Consider the following 19,886-nt stretch of genomic DNA (forward strand, 5'->3'; position numbering starts at 1 on the left):
GCCCAACACTGGCTGTCAATCTGACTGTTACTGACTTTGACTCTCGAAAACAACTTTTTCATAGTTTTCATAGTTTTGTTGCTTTTGAAGTGATGGCTGTGACGGCACTTCCAAACAGTTCTGGTATTTCTCTCGTATTTCAATGGTTTTGAAACATCTTTTGGAGACATTTACTGTCTTTTCAGTGTTTTTTGATACTTGATTTTGTGTTACTTATTGTTGTTATTGATTGTTACTATAGTTGTTAATATATTATTATTATGTTTGACCACAAACTGAACTTCGAAGTCATCTTTATAACTATTTTATCATTAGTTATTATCACCTCATCTGATCCTTCCATTAACAACAAGAGCCAAATAGAAGATTTGACGTTATTATCTTTGCCAATACAAACCGATTTTACACAAACCTCAGCTCTTGTTACTGATAATACAAGTAAGAGATTGTTTCACAAATTATCATTTAATTGTTTTTATAATAACAAAAAATATTAATAACAAAAGTTATAATGCAATCAAAATCCTATCTAAATCTTTGTATCACTCAATTGATCCTCTCTTCCCTCACTCTTCCGGTTAGTGTAGAGTTGATAGAAATTTCTCATAGCATTAGCTAAACACTTACTCCCAAAGTATGTCCAATAAGTACTTCCCTGAGCTTTGAGCCGAAACAAGTACTTCTCCCACGACGACTACTTCTTAAATTTATAGCCAATCTTTATATACACTATATATTTATCTAATATTATGATTCAGTGTATAATTTGTTTAATAGTTTTATTTGCTAATTATGTTGACATTGAAAAAACATTCATTCGTTAAATGGATTTAATTATAGAATATTATTTTTACTGAAATAAATAAATAAATATATATATATAATAATTATATGTATAAATTAATTATATTGTATGAAATATTTAAATTGAATGTTGAAGTAATTTAAGTGCTAACCCGTATCCACAAGTGATACCGTCATAGCAATGGCATACCTAATACTTCATACCCTTTGCAGAATGTGACCCCAACTCCTGTTTAATACTTACTCTCTAATACATAGTGTGTATTCAGTATATAGTTATTTATTATTGTAAACACAGTCTATGGTATACCAGTTCATTGGCTTCTAGTCAATCGTTTCAATGCATAACTTTATATTAAAAAATAAAACTATTTTAGTGAAAATTTCGTTTTTATCGAATTTATTGATACTATATTTACAAGTAAATCACAATTTTATTAGGAAATAATTGATATTTTAAATCACAACTTACTTTTTAAAGTTAATTTTGTTATTTAGGTTTATCATAGAAAACAAACAAAACTAAAATTCTATAATTGTTTTATAGAAAGAATAGTTGTTATCTATTTGTTCTTTACATAATAGACTAGTAATGTTTGCAATATTATAATTTCACATTACTGTATAACTTAATATATAATTTAAATTTAATATATATATATATATATATATATATATATATAGTATATTTATAACTTACAGTCACTGTTTAACTGTATTGTAAATTTAATTAATGAGATAAATTTAGTAAAATATTCAATAATGTCATCATTGATATGATAATACAGTAGTATTAAAAGAGAGAATCTTAAATATAATAATGTATGTATGTTTAGGTTGGTTGACTATTTAGGCGACCCGGATATATTATATGAAATATAATGATATATCACTTATTAAGCTTATAGTTGAGATTCACTTACTATTATGATTTGTATTGAAAAATGTTTTCAGAGAATGTATAAGAATTGCAATTTTAGGTCATTCATTGAGATTCACTCGACTTTTAAGTGCTATATTTGTTACTCAATTAACTAATAACAACAATTGTATTGAATATAATGTACACTTATATCAATAATATATAATAAGACAGTATAACATACACGTTAATCATATATAGTATTTAGTATTGTATTGTATAAACATAACTTTATATACACAATATATTTTAGGCACAAATGATTTCAGCAAACAAGACATTGATGTAACAACTTTTGGGACAATTAGTAGTAATAATGACAGCAAAAGTTATTTTTATAACCAAAGCATTGATTCAAAATTAGACAACAATGAAGAAAAACAATTTGATCCACAATTAAATTCAGTTTCTTCTTCCTTTTCTTCAATATATCCTATAATATCTTCGAACATATCTTTGAATTCCTCTGACATATCATCGAGAATAGAGACACACAGTTCTTCAATAACTTCGAATCCAATAAATTCTATACATTTGACAAATCAAACGACAGAAAGTGGTGAAAAAAGACGAACAAATGCTAATCCATCGATGGATGATATAATTAGCGGCATTTTGCAGCTTATCGGTGGTAATGTTAAGTTACCGCGACCTCAAAACAAATTACAACCATTGGGGCCATTTAGACCTGACTTATTATCGGCCACACGTATCAATAACCGCGGACCACCTAAAGTGCCGCTTATTAATCCATTGGGAAATCAAATGCCTAATGTAGTTCCACCAAATGTTTTGATAGGACCGGGAAGACCGGCCGGTATTGCGCTGCCATTTCCTCCCTCACAGTTGTCACGATTACCACTACCATTAAACATAGGGCCAACTAAACCTCCATTTAATATACCTGAAAGTGATGTTAGCTTTTTATTAGGTTTAATAAAACCACACATAAAAGATGAGAAAGATATGATGGTATTGAAAAATCTACCGAAAATACAAACAACACAATCCAGTGATAAAATTAAAGATAAAACCAATTCTGTAATTAACTCTCGACCCATATTTACGGATAAGATTTTGGCAAACCCTTCAAATATTCAAGACTTTATTCGTGCAAATTCTTATTATTCAAACATATTTTCATCACTTTCTTCACACTTACTAGAAGTGAGTGTTTCAAAGACCAAACCATTGACAACATTATCGACTGTCGAATCAGTTAATTCAACGACAGATATAACAGATACATTGTTTTCTTCATTTGTAATACCGAGTCAACCGCCAATCCCATTGCCAACCGGTCCTATCACTGATTGGGTTCCGGTCGCCACTTCCACTTCCAATACTAAAACTTATGAATCGGCAACAGATGAACCAATAATTATCACAATGCCAGAGGAACCGAGTGTTTTTGAAGTTGTAGTCAAACAACAAATTGGTCCAAAACCTAGTTTATCGACAACTATAGACCCGACACCCGTGAATACGAAAGTTTCAAATACATTAACACATATGTCCAGTGAAAGTGTTTTATCGACAATAATAACACCGACACAAACCCTCAACACATCAATTAATTCAGTTTTAAATAATTCATTACAAAATATAAGTAAAGATGACGTAGAAATAGTGTACGGAAGACCAGCTCATAAAACAAATTACAAAACTATTACTTCTTCATTTACTAGTAGTTCTGAAGATATTATAACACTTTTAGGATCAGCTGAGATGTCAACCACTTCTAAAAATACAGTAACAGCTGTTGGCAAACCAATTGTAGTTCCCGTAGAAATGGATGAAGTGAAACCTCATGTTGGTCCCGGAAGACCAAATACATCTAATCGCCATCCAGGAGCTAATACAGTGAATTCTAAGACACCAACCTTGCAAGTGGGTTCAGGAGTAATGGTTAGTGGAGAAGATAGCGGAGGTGATAAAAAGGGTATTTTGCAACCCAATGGACAGACAGCTCAAACAAAACCACTAATTGTTAGAAGACCTCCATTTAGACCCCGTCCTAATGTACCGATAGTTAGAATTGATACGTGTATTGTTGGCGACGACTCGACGTGTGAGGCGGCGCTCAACGAGAAGTGTTTGACTGAATTAGGGTTGAGTTCGTGTCAGTGCAGACCAGGCTATTCCCGAAGTCAAGCGAGAACTCCATGCGTTCCCATCATTGCATTGGCTCTATCTCTTAAAGTCGACCGAATGGCTGATAAAAAACTTGTATTTAATCGCAATTTACTTAACACAGACACTGAAGAATATCAGTATTTAGAGTATGAAAGCCTTCAAGCGATTAACTCTATATTTTTGGCGTCAAAATTAAGTAAAGTTTATTTGGGAACTAAAATAAATCGGTTTTATTCAGTCGCCGGAAAAACTATAATAAACGCCAGCATTAACTTAGAGCTAAATAATGCCACTTCTAATCCATCCATCAAAAGGTATGTCCAACAAGACCTGACCCGTGTTATAGCCGTCCGCAACAATAACATTGGCGATAGTCAGCTGTGGGTCGACGGCAGTCTCAATGCTATTCCGAGAGTCGATGACTTGAATGAGTGTTCAAATAATGAACTAAACGACTGTTCAAAACATGCAAAATGTTTCAATGATTTCGGAACGTTTAGGTGTGAATGTGAACAGGGATATGAAGACAAATTTATTAATGATAAACTCAAATCGGGTCGTATATGCCAAACATGTTCACCACAATACTGCTCTAATAAAGGCGAGTGCTTTATAGTGAATGGTCAGCGAGAGTGCAAATGTAAGGCAAACTTTATTGGATCCAAGTGTGACATCGATGCAGAAGTATTGGGGGTTGCGTTGGGAGGATCTGTTGCGGCACTCATTATAATCATTATTACATTTTTATGTCTTTATATGTGGAAGTAAGTCATGCGTTCACTCATTATAAGTCATTATACTCTACAATAACTTTAAATTTATATTTTTTAACTTTTTTAACCAAACAGTCAGCGCTGGAAGAAAGAGCAGCAAAAAATGGAAGCAATGAGTGCCGCAAGTGGTCATACATTTAGGTAATTGTTTTCATATGATTATCAAAAGTTTGAAAATTTACTAATAATAAACAATACTGAAAATAAATTATAAATATATTTAAAAAGCTATGTTAACAAACAAGCGGCCACTGCTTACCGATTGACAATTGATGACCGCATGAGATGGGCTCAAATAGCCGAAGCCATGGCTACCAATCCCACATATACAACAAATTATTATGTGGTATAAAAAGCATTTATAATAATATTAATAAATTGATTTATTTTTACTAAAATGGTGTAAATTTCCAGAATCCGGAACAAATGTCTTCTAGTCATAGTCAGCACCACATGAATCACGTTTACGCCACTCCTAATCGGGTCTCTTCTTCGGGTACTTTACTCAATGACGATCTGTGCGCTTATGAATCGCGACAATACAGTCGCTCTCTTCGGCCTAAATCTCGTACCGCTTCCTCAACTCACGGATATTCATCGGTAAGTTCTCTGTTAAGTATATTAATGAAATTATTTATTTGTTTTTATATTTGTTTATTTATAACCAGAAAAATACAGTAAACGATAGCATATATAATGAGACGGAATTTTCGACGCGTGAAATGATATACTCTCCCCAACATATAATGCCGGCACCGGCACCCAGATCCCAGTTCTCATATTCATAGTTTATTACATTTATTTATTTTTAATTATTATTTTAATGGTATTTTATTATAGATTTAAGTTAAACAAATTATTTATTTTAATAAAATTAATAAATATTAATTTTCTAAAACATGATTTTTTTCATTAAATGTGTTGTGTGTGTGTGTGTGTGTGTGTGTGTGTGTGTGTGTGTGTGTGTGTGTGTGTGTAAGGTTAACAAAAATAATAATATGATTTTTAAATTTATTGAATACAATAATAGAATATAATAAACAATACGATTATTATTCATATCGTGTATTAATATATTTTGTATATTTTTAACACTTAAGGCCGACAATTAAAGTATTGTAGTACTAGTATAGTATACTATCGTTAATACTATTAATATATAATTTCAAAAAATTATTTTGAAGTAGTTGTTTAAGATAATTATAAATTTTATTACTTATTAATTTTTTTACTGAATTCCGCTTTAAATATACTAATGATAGATAATAAAGGCATAGTATATATTACATATGTATAATATATATATGGCAATAATTGTTGTATCATTTAGCGTAAACAGAGATACACATGTAATATAATAGTTATTACGTATGATTTTAACAAATTTAGAAAAAATAAATAAAGACTTAAGTAGTGGTTAATACTTGAGAAATACCACTTAAACGGAAGTGTTTAATGTTTACTATAGTATACAAGCAATGTATTTACCGGAATCATTGCCATTGAAAAGCTGTCGATTGATTTTAAGACTTATATTTGATGAGAGAAAGAGAGAGAATAGAAAAACATAATATCTTTGGTTAAGTTATTTAGTAAAATCAAGTTTTGCTACAATCGAGTGAAACAATATTTGACAGAAATGTACAAAAAAGTTGTACAACAAGTATGAGTGCCTACAAAGTCAGTGATCTCTCAATTTCTAAGCAAAGCCTAAGTGGAAACCATAAAAAGCAGTCAGTCTTATGGTAAATGAGAGTTAATATTGAAAACAGATAGTGATTCAGTCATATAATACAAGTGCTGATGAGAGATAGCAAACAATGCAATGGCCATCAGGTATGCTTCAACTCATTGCAAAATATAATAACACTTTTGCCTTACTTTGGCTTAATATTCACGCAATTGTTGTCATAACTCACATACTTTTTATTGCCTCACTTTTCAATATATATACTGTATATATATATATATAATTTATATAAATATATTTATTGCAAAAATTATATAAATATACTGTATATAAGTAAATTCTAAGTTTTATTATTTATTTATTCTTTGATAATATAAATCTAAAATTTATTATTATTATGAACGATGTTATATCAAAATTGTTGAAGCATTTTATAATTTAGACTTTTATTATATACATGTGCTCACAATTATCAGGCAATGATTATTATATATAATATATTACTTTTTAAATACTTTAATAATTTCGAAGAATTTAAATAATAAACTCTTTTTAAATATTTTTAAAATTTTTTATAAAGCCTTTAAATGGTTACGGATTTGCTTTCAAATTAATTGTAAGCATAAGTATTGTCTAATTGTTTGAAGAGTAAAAATGAACAGAAGATTTGCATCAATTATATTAATTGTATTGTTTATGTCATTCATTGCATTTCTCACATTAACCACAGGTTTGTATATGAATTTTATTTTGTTTGCATTTATAAAACACTAAAATTTATTTTAAAACTAAAATACTATAATTGCCTTTAATGAAAAAATTATGAAAAACCTCTAATATATAGAAATAAAATAATAAAAATTATTGAAAATTTTAATTTTTAATTTTTAAGATGTGTGAAAACCAACGGATAAAATATTATTATTATATTACAATAATAGTTAAACAAATGATATATTATTAGAGAAGTATTGACTTTCAATTCATTAATTTACTTCAATTGATGTCAGGGTTAGAAAAATATTGATTAATATGTATTGAATTAGTAAATATTATACGATTTAAAAGTGTTTTATTATTATTAACTTTTAATCGGTATTTCGTGTGTTAAATAAATATATTTAAATATAAATTACATAAATATAAATAATATAAGTTATTATTAATATTATGTACCATTCAGTATAAAATATTTTTTTTATTAAATAAATTAAATATTTTTAAATTATAATATTTAAATTGTAATTAAATTTAGAATTATTAGAAATATGGTAAACTATTGTATTATAAAAACTTAACACATTAATACTGTATATTGAAAAAGTAATCATTATATTATTCAATAGTTATCTGTTATCTGTTAACACTTAATTGTTTAATTGTGATAAACTAGTAAAAGGTTTGCGTCATTTTTTTAGTGATTTATTGTATGTAAGATTGCATTGAATATAATATAATATTAATTACAAGTTTTACACAAAAACATGAAATTCAATGAATTTATGGTAAAAACTAAGCGTCAAAATTGAGAAATCCTTGAAAATAAATTAATTTTATTATAGATTTTTCAAAGAATTCATTACAAAACAATGAAAATGAAGTTAAAAATAGAGAATTGTTGTCCACTAATAATATGGACCAAATGGTATCCCAGTTGACTAACTTAGACAATGATAACGATGTCTCCATAAGGGATGGTTGCAAATGTAACTGTGATATGTGTGATAACAATGTCCAGACTGTTAGAAGAGATAATGTTAGTCCTGAAGATATAACCGAAACGACAACAGACTCTATAAATATAGAAGAAATGAAATCAAAAATTGAAAGACCAGTTATTTTTGTCATAACTCCGACTTATTCGAGACCAACACAAATGCCAGATATGACTAGACTTTCGCAAACACTTCTATTAGTCAAAGATATCTTTTGGATCGTTACTGAAGATTCACAAACAAAATCTCAGTAAGTGTTAGATATATAATGAAAGTTAGAAATTTTGTAGTAATTAATATAATTTTATATTTAATAAACTATTAATAATCCTATTATAATAAACTCAGACAAGTGTCAAATTTGCTCAAACGGACAAACATACCATCAGTGCATTTGTTGGGTCCGCGACCGGTCACTCATTTGGACAAAAGAAGTGGTCGCGGAGTCTCTAATCGACTCAAAGCATTGCAATACTTACGGCAAAAGTACACAAACACCAGTCAAGAAGGGGTTATCTACTTTGCCGACGACGACAATGCTTATGATATTAGGATTTTTGAAGAAATGAGATTCACAAAGAAGGTATCAATGTTTCCGGTCGGACTCATCGCTAAAACAGGTCTTTCGACACCTATAGTCAGCAATAAAACGGCAAAAATAATTGGATTTCACGACCCATTTATAAATCGCCGCAAATATGCTGTAGATATGGCCGGCTTTGCTGTCAATTTGCAGCTTTTCCTAAACAAATCAAAGGCAACGATGCCTTATAAAGTTGGTTATGAAGAGGACTATTTCATCAAAAGTCTTGGCATTCAATTGGATGATATCGAACCCAAAGCCGATAATTGCACTCAAGTAAGCAATCATTAATCACAACAATTATAAAATAATTTGATTGTATTTCTAACTATTTTTATTGTTATATTTATTATTAAATTAGATTCTCGTTTGGCATACGAAAACATTATCTGGAATTCCACCAAATTATGATTCAATGGCCAAACAAAAACATTTTAATGAAACTAATTTACCACAACTTTACGATAATGTTATGAAAACTTTATGACAATAGCTAAACATTTTATAATTTTTTCAAGTCTTTCTATAACTATAAATATAAGTAAATTGTGCCAATACTTAACTTATTTATTATTTATTTAATTTAATAAATTTTTTAGCTTTAATAATTAAAAATACTCTTCAATTTTGTATAATAATTATTATTAAAATTAAAATATTTCGAATTTAAATTAACAATTTGCTTCATGTAGTTAATCAAATCAAATTTTTAAAAATAATTTATTTATATAATTAAACTATTAATATTGAATTATATCAAAATAGAAATATTATTAAACAGTTAAATATAATAATCAATTCATTGATTTGGTGGATAAGGGTATTGGGCATAACCAGTGTTTGGCGGATATCCATATGTTGTCGGTTGTACCGGATATTGCACTGTTTGAATAATAAAAATCATTAAATATAAATTATTAGCAATTTGTTATACAAATATATAAACAATAATTTTAAATTATGACAAACTCTGTGGATAAGGCATCTGCTGTTGTTGTGGCTGTTGTTGTTGTGGCACTGCATATGGATTAAAACCTGATGGAAGTGGCGGTGGAGGATAATAGTATTGCTGTGGTTGATATGAAGCCGGGTTATAGGCTTGGGGTTGATTGAAAGGTAGAACTGGTGGCTGAGTGGGCATAGATTGTGGAGCTGTTGGTGCGCTTGTGGGGGGAGGAGGTCGTGGAGGTCTCGCTTGTTCTTCAGAATGATAAGCAGGTGCTGGAAGTGTTGGCGGATTAGGTCGTGACACGATTTCATTTTGTAGATCCTTACAGAGCTCTTCTCTTTCTGCTTTTCTTGCAAAACAAAAGTCTTCAATTTTGTTCTGAAGATTAACCAAAAGTTGTGTCAAATCATTATAGAATTTGGTTCCCTCTTCAAGATTAGACAACAACTCCATATAGGCGTCATAAGCGGCGGCTAATTCAGTCAAAAAGGCTTCTCTTTCAGATGAAGCACTCGATTGGCTTCCTTTAAGTTGAATAAACTCATTGTGAAGACTCTGAATATCTGAAACTAAGGTTTCCTGTCTTTCTTTACTTTCGCGAATCTGCTTTTGAATGGGTCCATAGGCCTCACCCAATGCTTCAGTACTTAAAGCCAATTCATTGATAGCGCCATCACTAGAAAGTGCTGTTAAGAACTTATTCTTCATGTCATTGAACGTCATATTCTTAATTTCCGACTCTAATACTTCTCTTTCATTTTTAATCACTTCTACGTTTGACATCAAAGTTTTTAATTTAGACACAACCGGATGATTTTGAAAGGATGAGCCACTGCCTGATCCCGAAGGAATAGCATTTGCCAAAGTATTGGGAGAACCCGATGAAAGTAATTGCATTTTTTGGTAATGCGCTGAAAATTTTTGCTTAACTTTATTATCGGCTTCAATGGCATTCTGAAGAATACTTCTATACTTCGCGATGTGTTCCTTCCAATTCTGATTCAATTTACTCGATGGAGTCCGAGTCCATCGTTCCTTAAACTGTGTCCTCAAATTGTCATCTGACTCTTCTTCAACATTAAGTGCTCTTTCGTTTTCATCTAAAATTTCTTTATTTCTTTGCAATAGTTCTGGCAATTCATTTATCAATTTTTGGATCATTTCAATGCCTCCCTTAGCTCTTACTGCACTTGATTTGTCTATCAAAGACTTGGGAACATCGCTTCCAGACGAGTCTTCAATAGCCGCCGGAAGATTAAGTGAAACAAGAATTGCATTCATTGTTTGTGTCATTTCCCGAAGTGACGCCACTTCTGTATTTACTACCTCTTGCTTCTTAAGCTCTAATTTATTGACCGCTTGTTGTATTCCGAGTGGTAATAATTTCTCGAACATATCGGGAATATTGGGGAAAAATTTGTTGGGCAGTACTGCAGGTTTAGCTAACTGTGCTCTACCAATGGTTTGAAGAGACTTATAATCGGGTATTTTCGCGTGATATATGAAATCATTGTCTTTCTTTGCCTCTTCCAAAGCAATGTTACATTTGTTGAGATAATCTCTAAATATAGCGTTCAAAGGAACTCCTCCTCGACTTTCGGCGCCTTTAAAACATTCAATAGCTTTCTGTAAACGCGATATTTGTTCTCCAAATTCCTTATTTTGTTGGCTAACAATAGATTGATAATATTCAGCGATTCCGTGAAAGACCGCTTGTTTAACACTAACGATGGAAAGCCATTCCTTGTCTGCATTGAATTTAACGACTTGGATCTGTTTCATCACATCTGCATAATACTCTTCACATTGAAAGGCAATCTTTGCAATAATCGCTTCTTTCATATTATCATTAGTAGCCTTTAAGAAGAATGTCTCTTGACTTTGAGCTAACATTAAATTTTGCAAAATATTTAAGACTTCGTTCTGTAAATCCACTGATAAATCATGTGACCCGACGGCAGAACTGGCTGTATGTTTGAGTGCCTGAAAAACTCCGGCCGCAGAAGCAAAGTATTTGGCCGATAGTTTCAAAGCGTTATCATTACTGATGGCTTCACTGACATGACTTACTCCCAAATGGCTCTGAATGGCGCCGATGTTAAACAAAATACAAACTTTTTCGTAGGAAATGCTTGAAATGGTTAGAGTATTGGAAGAAAGGAAGAATGAACTGCCCTTTTCAAAGGCATCCTTCCATTTGAATGATATCTCGATGTGAGGACACTTCGCCTCCAATGACACCAATTGGTCATAATATCTGAAATACAAAAACCGGTTAATTATTATGATATATATTATAAATAAAACATCACTTCTTAAAACTTAATAAAACATACTTTTCAAGCATTTCAAGGGATCCGTCGTGTTTGACATCCAATGTCTTAGAGATACAATTGGATCTCATTTTGTTGAGAGACAACACATTATCTTTGATTTGATTCAAGTCATCGGCATTTGGAGAGTTTGTGCCATCAATCACTTCTTTGATTGGTTTAACCAAATCCACATCATATGAACGCTTCAGAGGAATGGCTAACAATGAAGTCATTATTGTTTGATATTTAACTCAATTACTAATAATAACAACAAATCATTAATTATATGACAAAACAACTCTTTATTTGATTCTATGTATTGATTGTCACTCAAAGTCAATGCAATCGCACTATCAATGAGTCACTCAAACAATATTATCAGTCGATTGCTTTCAAATGCAATTCACATTCAAATCAACTCTAATATATCGTTACAACAATTTTGTCGAACCCTTCAAATAAAACTAACGTTTGATTTATATATAAATAATATTAAGTTATATAAGAAGTCCCTTTAAATCGTAACGTTTAGTATTTAATGTATAGAAATGTATTAATATTATTGTATTGTATAATGTATTGCTTGGTTTTGATGCAAACATTAAACATAAAACATAAACATTATTATTATTAATACAACCAATAGTGTGACCAATACTTAAACATTAAATTGAAATTTTTATTATTTATTTCATAATAAATTGAATTAAAAAAAATATTTTTCAATTTTAATATCATGTTTTTGATTTTGTTGAATAGTAAAATAGTATAATTTAAATAAACTTGTATTAGATTATCATTTATCATAATTGATAACTCTATCAAATAAATTATATCTGTATTTGAATTTAATTTTTGTTTTTGTATATAAAAAATACGATATTATATAATATGTTTGAGATTTAGATGAGATGTTAACTATAAATAACAGAAATATGAGTAACAAAAAAAACAAAAGTTTATATAAGATGTATAAAAGCGATGAATAATTTATTTATAGAAAAACATTACAAGTCTTTTTGAATGTCAAACAAGAAAAATAGTTGTCATTTAAATACTTAATTTATAAATAAATATGAATTTCAATACTGTGTGACAAAGACTGGCATTATCTGTGAGATTAACTAATTATTGTAAGTAAGTCTGATTCATGTCATCAACAGTTTTATCTTTTTTTCTTGCGTTTGCCGGTCTCTACGGGCGCCGGTCTCTTATTGGGTCCTCTGGTTAGTCCAGGTTTAGGTCCGGGCTTTTTCTTGGTTTGTCTCTCTTTTTCTTCCAATTCTTGATTTTCTCTTTCAATTAGTGTAATCAAAGTATTACATCGTCTCTGAAGTTCAGAAGCGGTACGACTTTTGATAAACCAATCAAAGCGGAACTGAGAGGCACCTCTAATACCAGACTTTAGTTCGTCGTAAACCATTTCTCTATCAAAACCCAATTTATGAAGCATACAGACGAGGAAGCGGTCCTCTTCTTCGGTATAATTTTTGCCTTTATTTGTTCCGTAGGCTATCCTTAACTGATGAAAGGGAGCCCTATATCGAGACATTTTAGCGTCGAGAGCACTCTTGATGTCTTGACGTCTTTGAATTCTTTGCTCTCCTTTTTCAATTTGAGCCATAATTCTGTCGCAATCAGTCAATTCATGACATCTGTCCCAAAAGACATTTGCGTATTCAATCACTTCATCCACAGTCTTTCCCTCCACTTCTTTAGAAATTGAGTCCATGTCGTCTCTGCCATATTTTTCATTAGCTTTAATGAATTGATTGAAGTCACGTCTGGTCCAAGTGGTAAAGCCCTCCTGTAATAGTGTCTCCTTTTCTGTAATTTCGTCTTCAGTAAGCGATTCGCTTTCATCAATGAGTCTCTGTTCTTCTTTTTGTACTTTTGACGCTTCATTACCTAACTCTGGATTTTTGGGAACTTTATAGCCAACAGTTTTACGGAAATAATAGATTTCTTTATCAAGAAGTTCAAAAAGTCGTGGCGGAAAAAATTGAAAGTCTTGAACATTTGGTTGTTTTGGAGGACGAGGAGCTTTTGGAGCACGCGGTTCACTAACACGTAAAGCTTCTCTGAAATAAGCGTCAACAGCATAGTTAGCTTTACGTTCACGTTTTGGTGGTTCAATCCATGCTAATTGTGTCAACTTCTGCTTTTCTCGATAGTCCTCTCCTTCAAACTTATAGACACTCGACTCTCCCGTATCGAGTGTAAAGTTTCTTAGATTACTTTCGCCCATTTCGTCCAATTTCTTCTTTATTTGTTCAGTCTTTTTCTCTCCATTTTCGAGTATAGCTTCGATATCTTCTTCGGTAATTTCACTGTCTTTAGATGCGAATATATGGTCAGCTCCGTGTCTAATCATTCCTAACATCTCGTCTTTTCCAAGTTTATTGCCCGCACTGTCAACAAGTCTTCCCTGTTGTATGACAACAGTGTCCAGTTTAAGCTTCATCTCTGCCCTCTCAACAATCCTTTCTTCGACAGTATTATCAGTAATTAATCGAAACACTCGAACCACTTTCTTTTGTCCGATTCTGTGAGCTCTGTCTTGTGCCTGAAGATCCACCTGAGGATTCCAATCTGAATCGTATAGTATGACAACATCAGCGGTGGCCAAATTGATACCTAAACCTCCAGCTCTAGTACTTAACATAAACAAAAACTTCTCGGAATCGGGTTTATTAAACTCATAAATTTGACGCTCTCTTTCTTCATGAGATGTTTGTCCATCTAATCGGCAATAGTTATATCCCCTCCAAAATGAATAATCTTCCAAAATATCAAGCATTCGCGTCATTTGACTAAATATAAGTACTCGACTGTCTTCTTCTTGAAGTCGCATCAATAGTTTGTCGAGAATAACCATCTTACCGGAGTTTTCCACCAAATGCTTATCTGTAGTATATGGAGGACCGGGTTCTGCGCCATCAAACAAATACGGATGATTCGCACACTTTCTTAATTGCATTAAAATGTTAAGTAAACGCATTTTATCCATCTTTCCGGCGCCGTTGACAATATCAATGTCTTTCATCAAAATTTTTGTATACCATTCTCTTTGCATACGACTTAATCCGAGATAAATTTTCGTTTCTTTTTTTGGCTTCAATTTCTTTTCGACATCACTTTTAAGACGTCGTAATAAAAAAGGTCTAAGAACTCCATGTAATCTTTCGACGAGAGAATTATCGCCAATCAAACAGTTATTAGTGTTAAACCAAGAATCAAAATCTTCTGATGAATTAAAAACATCGGGAAGAAGAAAGTTTAGTAAAGCCCACAATTCATGTAAATTATTTTGAAGAGGAGTTCCCGTAAGTAATAGACGATTCGTTGACTTGAATTCCCTAATAATCTCAGAGAGTTTGCTCTTTTCGTTTTTGATGCGATGCGCCTCATCTATCACTATATATCTCCAGTTAAACTTCTTGAGTACTGCTTTCTCACGAATGATCATCTCATAAGAAGTGATACATACATCCCATTCATTTGGTGTCCCTAATAATACATCTCTAACCAGTGCTGCTCTGCTTTGTTGATCACCAATAAGACAGACAGCTTTAAGTGATGGACACCAACGCTTTACTTCATTCATCCAATTAGTGAGTGTAGACTTCGGTGCGATCACCATATGAGGTCCGAGAATACTCTTGTAATTCTTCATATAACCTAATAAACTGATTGTCTGTAATGTCTTTCCTAAACCCATTTCATCGGCCAGAATACCATTGATTCCATTCTCATAGAGACTAATCATCCAATTAAGACCTCTGACCTGATAGTCTCTCATTTCACCGCCTTTTATATAACTGGGACTCTCTTCAAAACGAAAAAAATTGAGTGCTTTCTTGGATGCGGTTAACAACTCTTCATCCTCTTCTTGTTCGGTCTTACGATGTCTGTGATCGCCGACATCGCCTGACTTCTGCTTTTGTGATGATTCTGATTCCGGTTCCTGTGATTTAATCTTTGGTTTGCGACCCGGTTTGGCTTTGGGTACCGCAGAGTGAGTGGTCGGATGTGCACCAGATGTCATAAAATGTGAAAATATTTCTGTTTGTTTCAGAAGATAATCAAATCGTTTAGATCTGTCTTCAGTTAAAGTAGCGTTAAAGTCTTGAGATGATATCAATTGAACCAAATTTTCACCGACCTCTGACTCAGCAGGAGTTGCACTCTTTGATTCATCTGAAGATAAATAAACAAATTTGTGTAAAAATATGTTAATAAAACAGTTGTTGACATTCATTGTTACCAATTTCTTCCTCTTCCTCTTGTTTGTTGTTGACATCTTCTACTTCTTCATTGGGCTCATTCATGTCTGTCTCTTCTTCAATGTTTGACATCTTGTAATATGTATTTATTAGACGAGTTGTTGATAAAGTTGGACCAAATAATGTGACAAATAGTATGAAACCAATTGAATGTCTAAAAGCCGGGAAACGATCGCTCAGTGAGTCTGTGCTTTGCTTTGACTAACAAATCAATTCATTGATTACTCAACGCTTTGTTTGCATCCAAACAGAGACACTCTTCGGTTAAGAGACACACCATTTGGTCACACATTTGATATATATTGTCATATCTTATGTAATGATTAACCATTGATTGTATTAATTGTAAATCATGTCAATTGTATTGTTTATTCAATGAGTCTATGCTTTAATTGTATTGAATTTCAATTGTAATGATAATTGAATTGAAAATAATAATCAATTGCTTAGTATTGTCACCACTGATGGCGACACTCATCTCAATGACGCTATTGGACCACAAGTGACCACTTTATCACTATTACAGTCAAAACTAATTGATGTCTCATTTCATACAATTGTATGACTTTTCATATTTGTTTGCATTTATTGTAAACTAAATTAAAAATAAAATAAATTAATTATTTAATAACTAACTATCAGTTTGTATAAACTTTTGGATAAAGTATTAGAAGTGAGTATTAAATAAAAGCATTGATATTATAGAGTATTGACTGTAAATGAGTGCTCTTTTAAGGTATAATTTCATACAATAATTATTAGAGGTTTTAGTGAAAAGCAAACTGAAGTGACATTTGTGTCATTGATTTAATCACTAATTAAGTGATTGTCTTCATTGGTATGACTTTGTCTTCAGCGGACATTTCAACGCCAATGTATTTGTAGTAATGTTTGCAAACAATGCAATCAATTGAATGATATATCGGTTGTTATATAATTGGTTGAGTGGTTTGTGGCGTTGATGGCAATGGATTCAAAGGAAGTGATGGCCAGCGATGGTCATAAAAGTAGTGGATTATCATTAGTTGATTTGCCAAATGAAATCATAACAAAGATATTCAATTTGATATCGTTTACAGACATCGCTAAGAATCGTGTTGTATGTATTGATACCAATTAGTTGATTGTTGATGACTGTTGTTGATTGTGATGGATGTACTAATTGTGATGTTATATATATGAATAAATAGGTTTGTCGTCGATTCAATGAGATTGGCAGTCAAGTACTCAATAGGTATTAAAAGATTTGAATAATTGGATGGTTTTTAAAAGATAACTAATGGTGTGATTGATGTTTTATAGAGAGTTTCAGAAACTACGAAATTACACTCAACAGCGATTTCAGACAATTAAGAGCCAAATGCCGCGCCGAGAGTCGGCCAGACGTAAGCACCCGTTGGCCCGCGAGTCAGACATCATTGAGACGTTGCATATGAGACTAACACTTCTTCAGATGACTTTCAGCAAACATATCGAGCGAATGCATTGCTGTTTCTTTTCGGGTGAGATCTTAGATGAAGTCCACCGAATTATACGCTATGTTCGCATAACTCCAGTCCTTTCGCGGGCCTATAAAGTGACGGATGAGTTGTTTGATTTGTCGACTATGGCTATGGAGTACTTTAAAGAGCACATCGAACCAACTCTTCCTGAGATCAATTACTTTGGTGTCGCCGACTATTTGCTCGATTACTCGCCAACTCTTACTGGTTCTCCACAAACACAGCTTTCACTGATGGATAACACAACTAAAGATATACATAATTCAAATCGCAAGAAAACGTTTAAAACAAATAGCAATCAAATGTCTTCGTCGTCGTCGTCGTCAACATATATCGTGAAAAATTCGGAAACAACTGCATTAAAGAAACGTTTAAGAGCTGCTGAGATGACAATCAAAAGAAATAATAATCAAATTCAAGCTCTTAAGCGTGAGGTTACGTTGGCGAAGAAGAGATGGTCACAACAACAAAGAGTGACTAATAATATGAGAAGTCGTTTTGATGAATATGACAAAAAATTTGAGACAACTAACCGCAAGTTAAGTGCCGTTTTGGAAGAGCTTAGCAAATGTAAGACTGAACTACAATACTGGCGGTCAACTTCTCCTTCCGGATCGACGCCCACTTCAAATGTTAAACCCAATACTTGTCGTTGTAATGATGGGGTTATTGAAGGCCAACAACTTCTTGTTCCCGAAGTATTTAAACCAATTGAAGAGAAACAGCCGACCACTGCCTCACATATATCTCAATTGATTGACAATAATCACACCAATGACTTACCACTTGTTCAAAAAGTTGAAGAAAAGCTTTGCAAACGAAAATTAAACTATTTTGAAGACAATAGTTGTGAGAAAAAGTGTAAAAAATCTTAAAATATATACGGATTTTAATTCTTGATTCTATTTATACTTTTAATTCATTTATTATTTTAAAATTTGTCAGTTATTTACTTTATTTATGCCTTTTTATAGATTTGTGTAAAATAAAAAAACCATTGTGTTTATTGCATGCTTTTACCTTTTATACACAATTACATTATTGGTTATATCAATATTTAATTTTAATTTGATTTTCATCATATATTTGTTTTACATATTAATATATTTATAAAGATTTAAAGTAAAATTTATTTTTATTTAATATAATATGCTTATAATGTAATGTTGTTTGTCCCGTCTATTCATTTTTAAGTAAAAACAACAATATTATCAACTAATGAAAAAACTAAACTTATCATATAGTGAAACAATTGGTAAATATAATATATATTATGTATTGCTAAATATTACTAATAAAGCAAACTTATTGTAAATTAGATGATATAGTAATTAAATTAATAATTATTATATATGCTAAATATATATATATAATAAATAAAACATTGATTTGTTTAAATAAATTTATTTAGGTTTTAAATTCAATATTAAATACAATCAAATGTGGATTTAATAACAAAAGAAATGAATTTAATAATACATAATAATTATGCTTTTGGTTTAATTTATTTAATAATATAAATATTTCTTAATTAAATAATGATTACTTAAGTTTTATAATTATAAATAAATTTAACTCAATATTAATTAAGTTATCATTTATTTTTTTATTAAGTATTATATGATAACTTGAATATTAATTATTATAGTTTTGTGATTTATGTCCAAAATTTTATTACTTTTGTTTTTCTTAATAATTTTATATAATAACAAATAACTTTATTTTTTATAAACTAAATTTATAATAGTTTTGTGTTTACAATTGTAAAAATTCTTTATCAATTTTTATAATAGATTGTTTTTTATTTATATAATAATAGTTATCAAAACTGAAAAATTTAAGCGGCAATAAATATTTTTAAATAAATAATATAATATATTTAAATAGTGATTTGAATGATATGTTGTTTTATTTACAATATACAATATTTTTTGACTTTGAGTTAAGTGAAATGAAACTTATAAATAAATAATATATTTTAATTAACATAAACAAAATTTTATAATAATTTTTATAATTTTCTCATTATTTTATTTATCAATTAACTATTTAATTTATTATATTATAAATTTAATTTAATTTTGAGTATAAATGTTTTTACTTAATTGTTATTTTTTATTTTGATTTTAATTATTAAAATTTTATTTTTAATTATTTATAAATTAATTCAGATTTTGAACTATTAAATTATTTACTATAATTTATAACACA

General features: G+C 30.7%; 5 protein-coding genes across 5 annotated transcripts; 3 read left to right on the forward strand and 2 right to left on the reverse strand.

The window, feature by feature from the left end:
- The first annotated feature begins 34 nt into the window (after positions 1-34).
- Positions 35-5,423, forward strand: LOC128960243 (uncharacterized). Its single transcript, XM_054306314.1, has 6 exons — positions 35-438; positions 1,980-4,626; positions 4,711-4,776; positions 4,864-4,981; positions 5,050-5,235; positions 5,304-5,423. Exons 1-6 carry the CDS (start codon positions 261-263, stop codon positions 5,421-5,423), a joined length of 3,315 nt encoding a protein of 1,104 aa, XP_054162289.1. The 5' UTR covers positions 35-260.
- Positions 5,424-6,393: 970 nt separating this feature from the next.
- LOC128959564 (galactosylgalactosylxylosylprotein 3-beta-glucuronosyltransferase S-like) lies at positions 6,394-9,112 on the forward strand. The gene is made up of 5 exons (XM_054305555.1): positions 6,394-6,471; positions 6,906-7,055; positions 7,888-8,290; positions 8,389-8,899; positions 8,985-9,112. The coding sequence occupies exons 2-5, from the start codon at positions 6,980-6,982 to the stop codon at positions 9,108-9,110; spliced, it is 1,116 nt and encodes a 371-aa protein (XP_054161530.1). The 5' UTR covers positions 6,394-6,471; positions 6,906-6,979; the 3' UTR covers positions 9,111-9,112.
- Positions 9,113-9,352: 240 nt separating this feature from the next.
- Positions 9,353-12,275, reverse strand: LOC128960554 (programmed cell death 6-interacting protein-like). The gene is made up of 3 exons (XM_054306671.1): positions 11,909-12,275; positions 9,593-11,829; positions 9,353-9,505 (listed from the first exon to the last, which is right to left on the reverse strand). The coding sequence occupies exons 1-3, from the start codon at positions 12,118-12,120 to the stop codon at positions 9,423-9,425; spliced, it is 2,532 nt and encodes an 843-aa protein (XP_054162646.1). The 5' UTR covers positions 12,121-12,275; the 3' UTR covers positions 9,353-9,422.
- A 596-nt stretch (positions 12,276-12,871) lies between these two features.
- LOC128960553 (chromatin-remodeling complex ATPase chain Iswi-like) lies at positions 12,872-16,565 on the reverse strand. The gene is made up of 2 exons (XM_054306670.1): positions 16,155-16,565; positions 12,872-16,087 (listed from the first exon to the last, which is right to left on the reverse strand). The coding sequence occupies exons 1-2, from the start codon at positions 16,243-16,245 to the stop codon at positions 13,053-13,055; spliced, it is 3,126 nt and encodes a 1,041-aa protein (XP_054162645.1). The 5' UTR covers positions 16,246-16,565; the 3' UTR covers positions 12,872-13,052.
- A 334-nt stretch (positions 16,566-16,899) lies between these two features.
- LOC128959603 (F-box only protein 28-like) lies at positions 16,900-18,583 on the forward strand. The gene is made up of 3 exons (XM_054305599.1): positions 16,900-17,272; positions 17,364-17,407; positions 17,476-18,583. Exons 1-3 carry the CDS (start codon positions 17,135-17,137, stop codon positions 18,548-18,550), a joined length of 1,257 nt encoding a protein of 418 aa, XP_054161574.1. The 5' UTR covers positions 16,900-17,134; the 3' UTR covers positions 18,551-18,583.
- Positions 18,584-19,886: the final 1,303 nt, after the last annotated feature.

Source organism: Oppia nitens, unplaced genomic scaffold (assembly GCF_028296485.1).
Source record: "Oppia nitens isolate AA-2021 unplaced genomic scaffold, nextdenovo-longstitch-racon4-pilon3 scaffold4_pilon_pilon_pilon, whole genome shotgun sequence".
Taxonomy (NCBI): domain Eukaryota; kingdom Metazoa; phylum Arthropoda; class Arachnida; order Sarcoptiformes; family Oppiidae; genus Oppia; species Oppia nitens.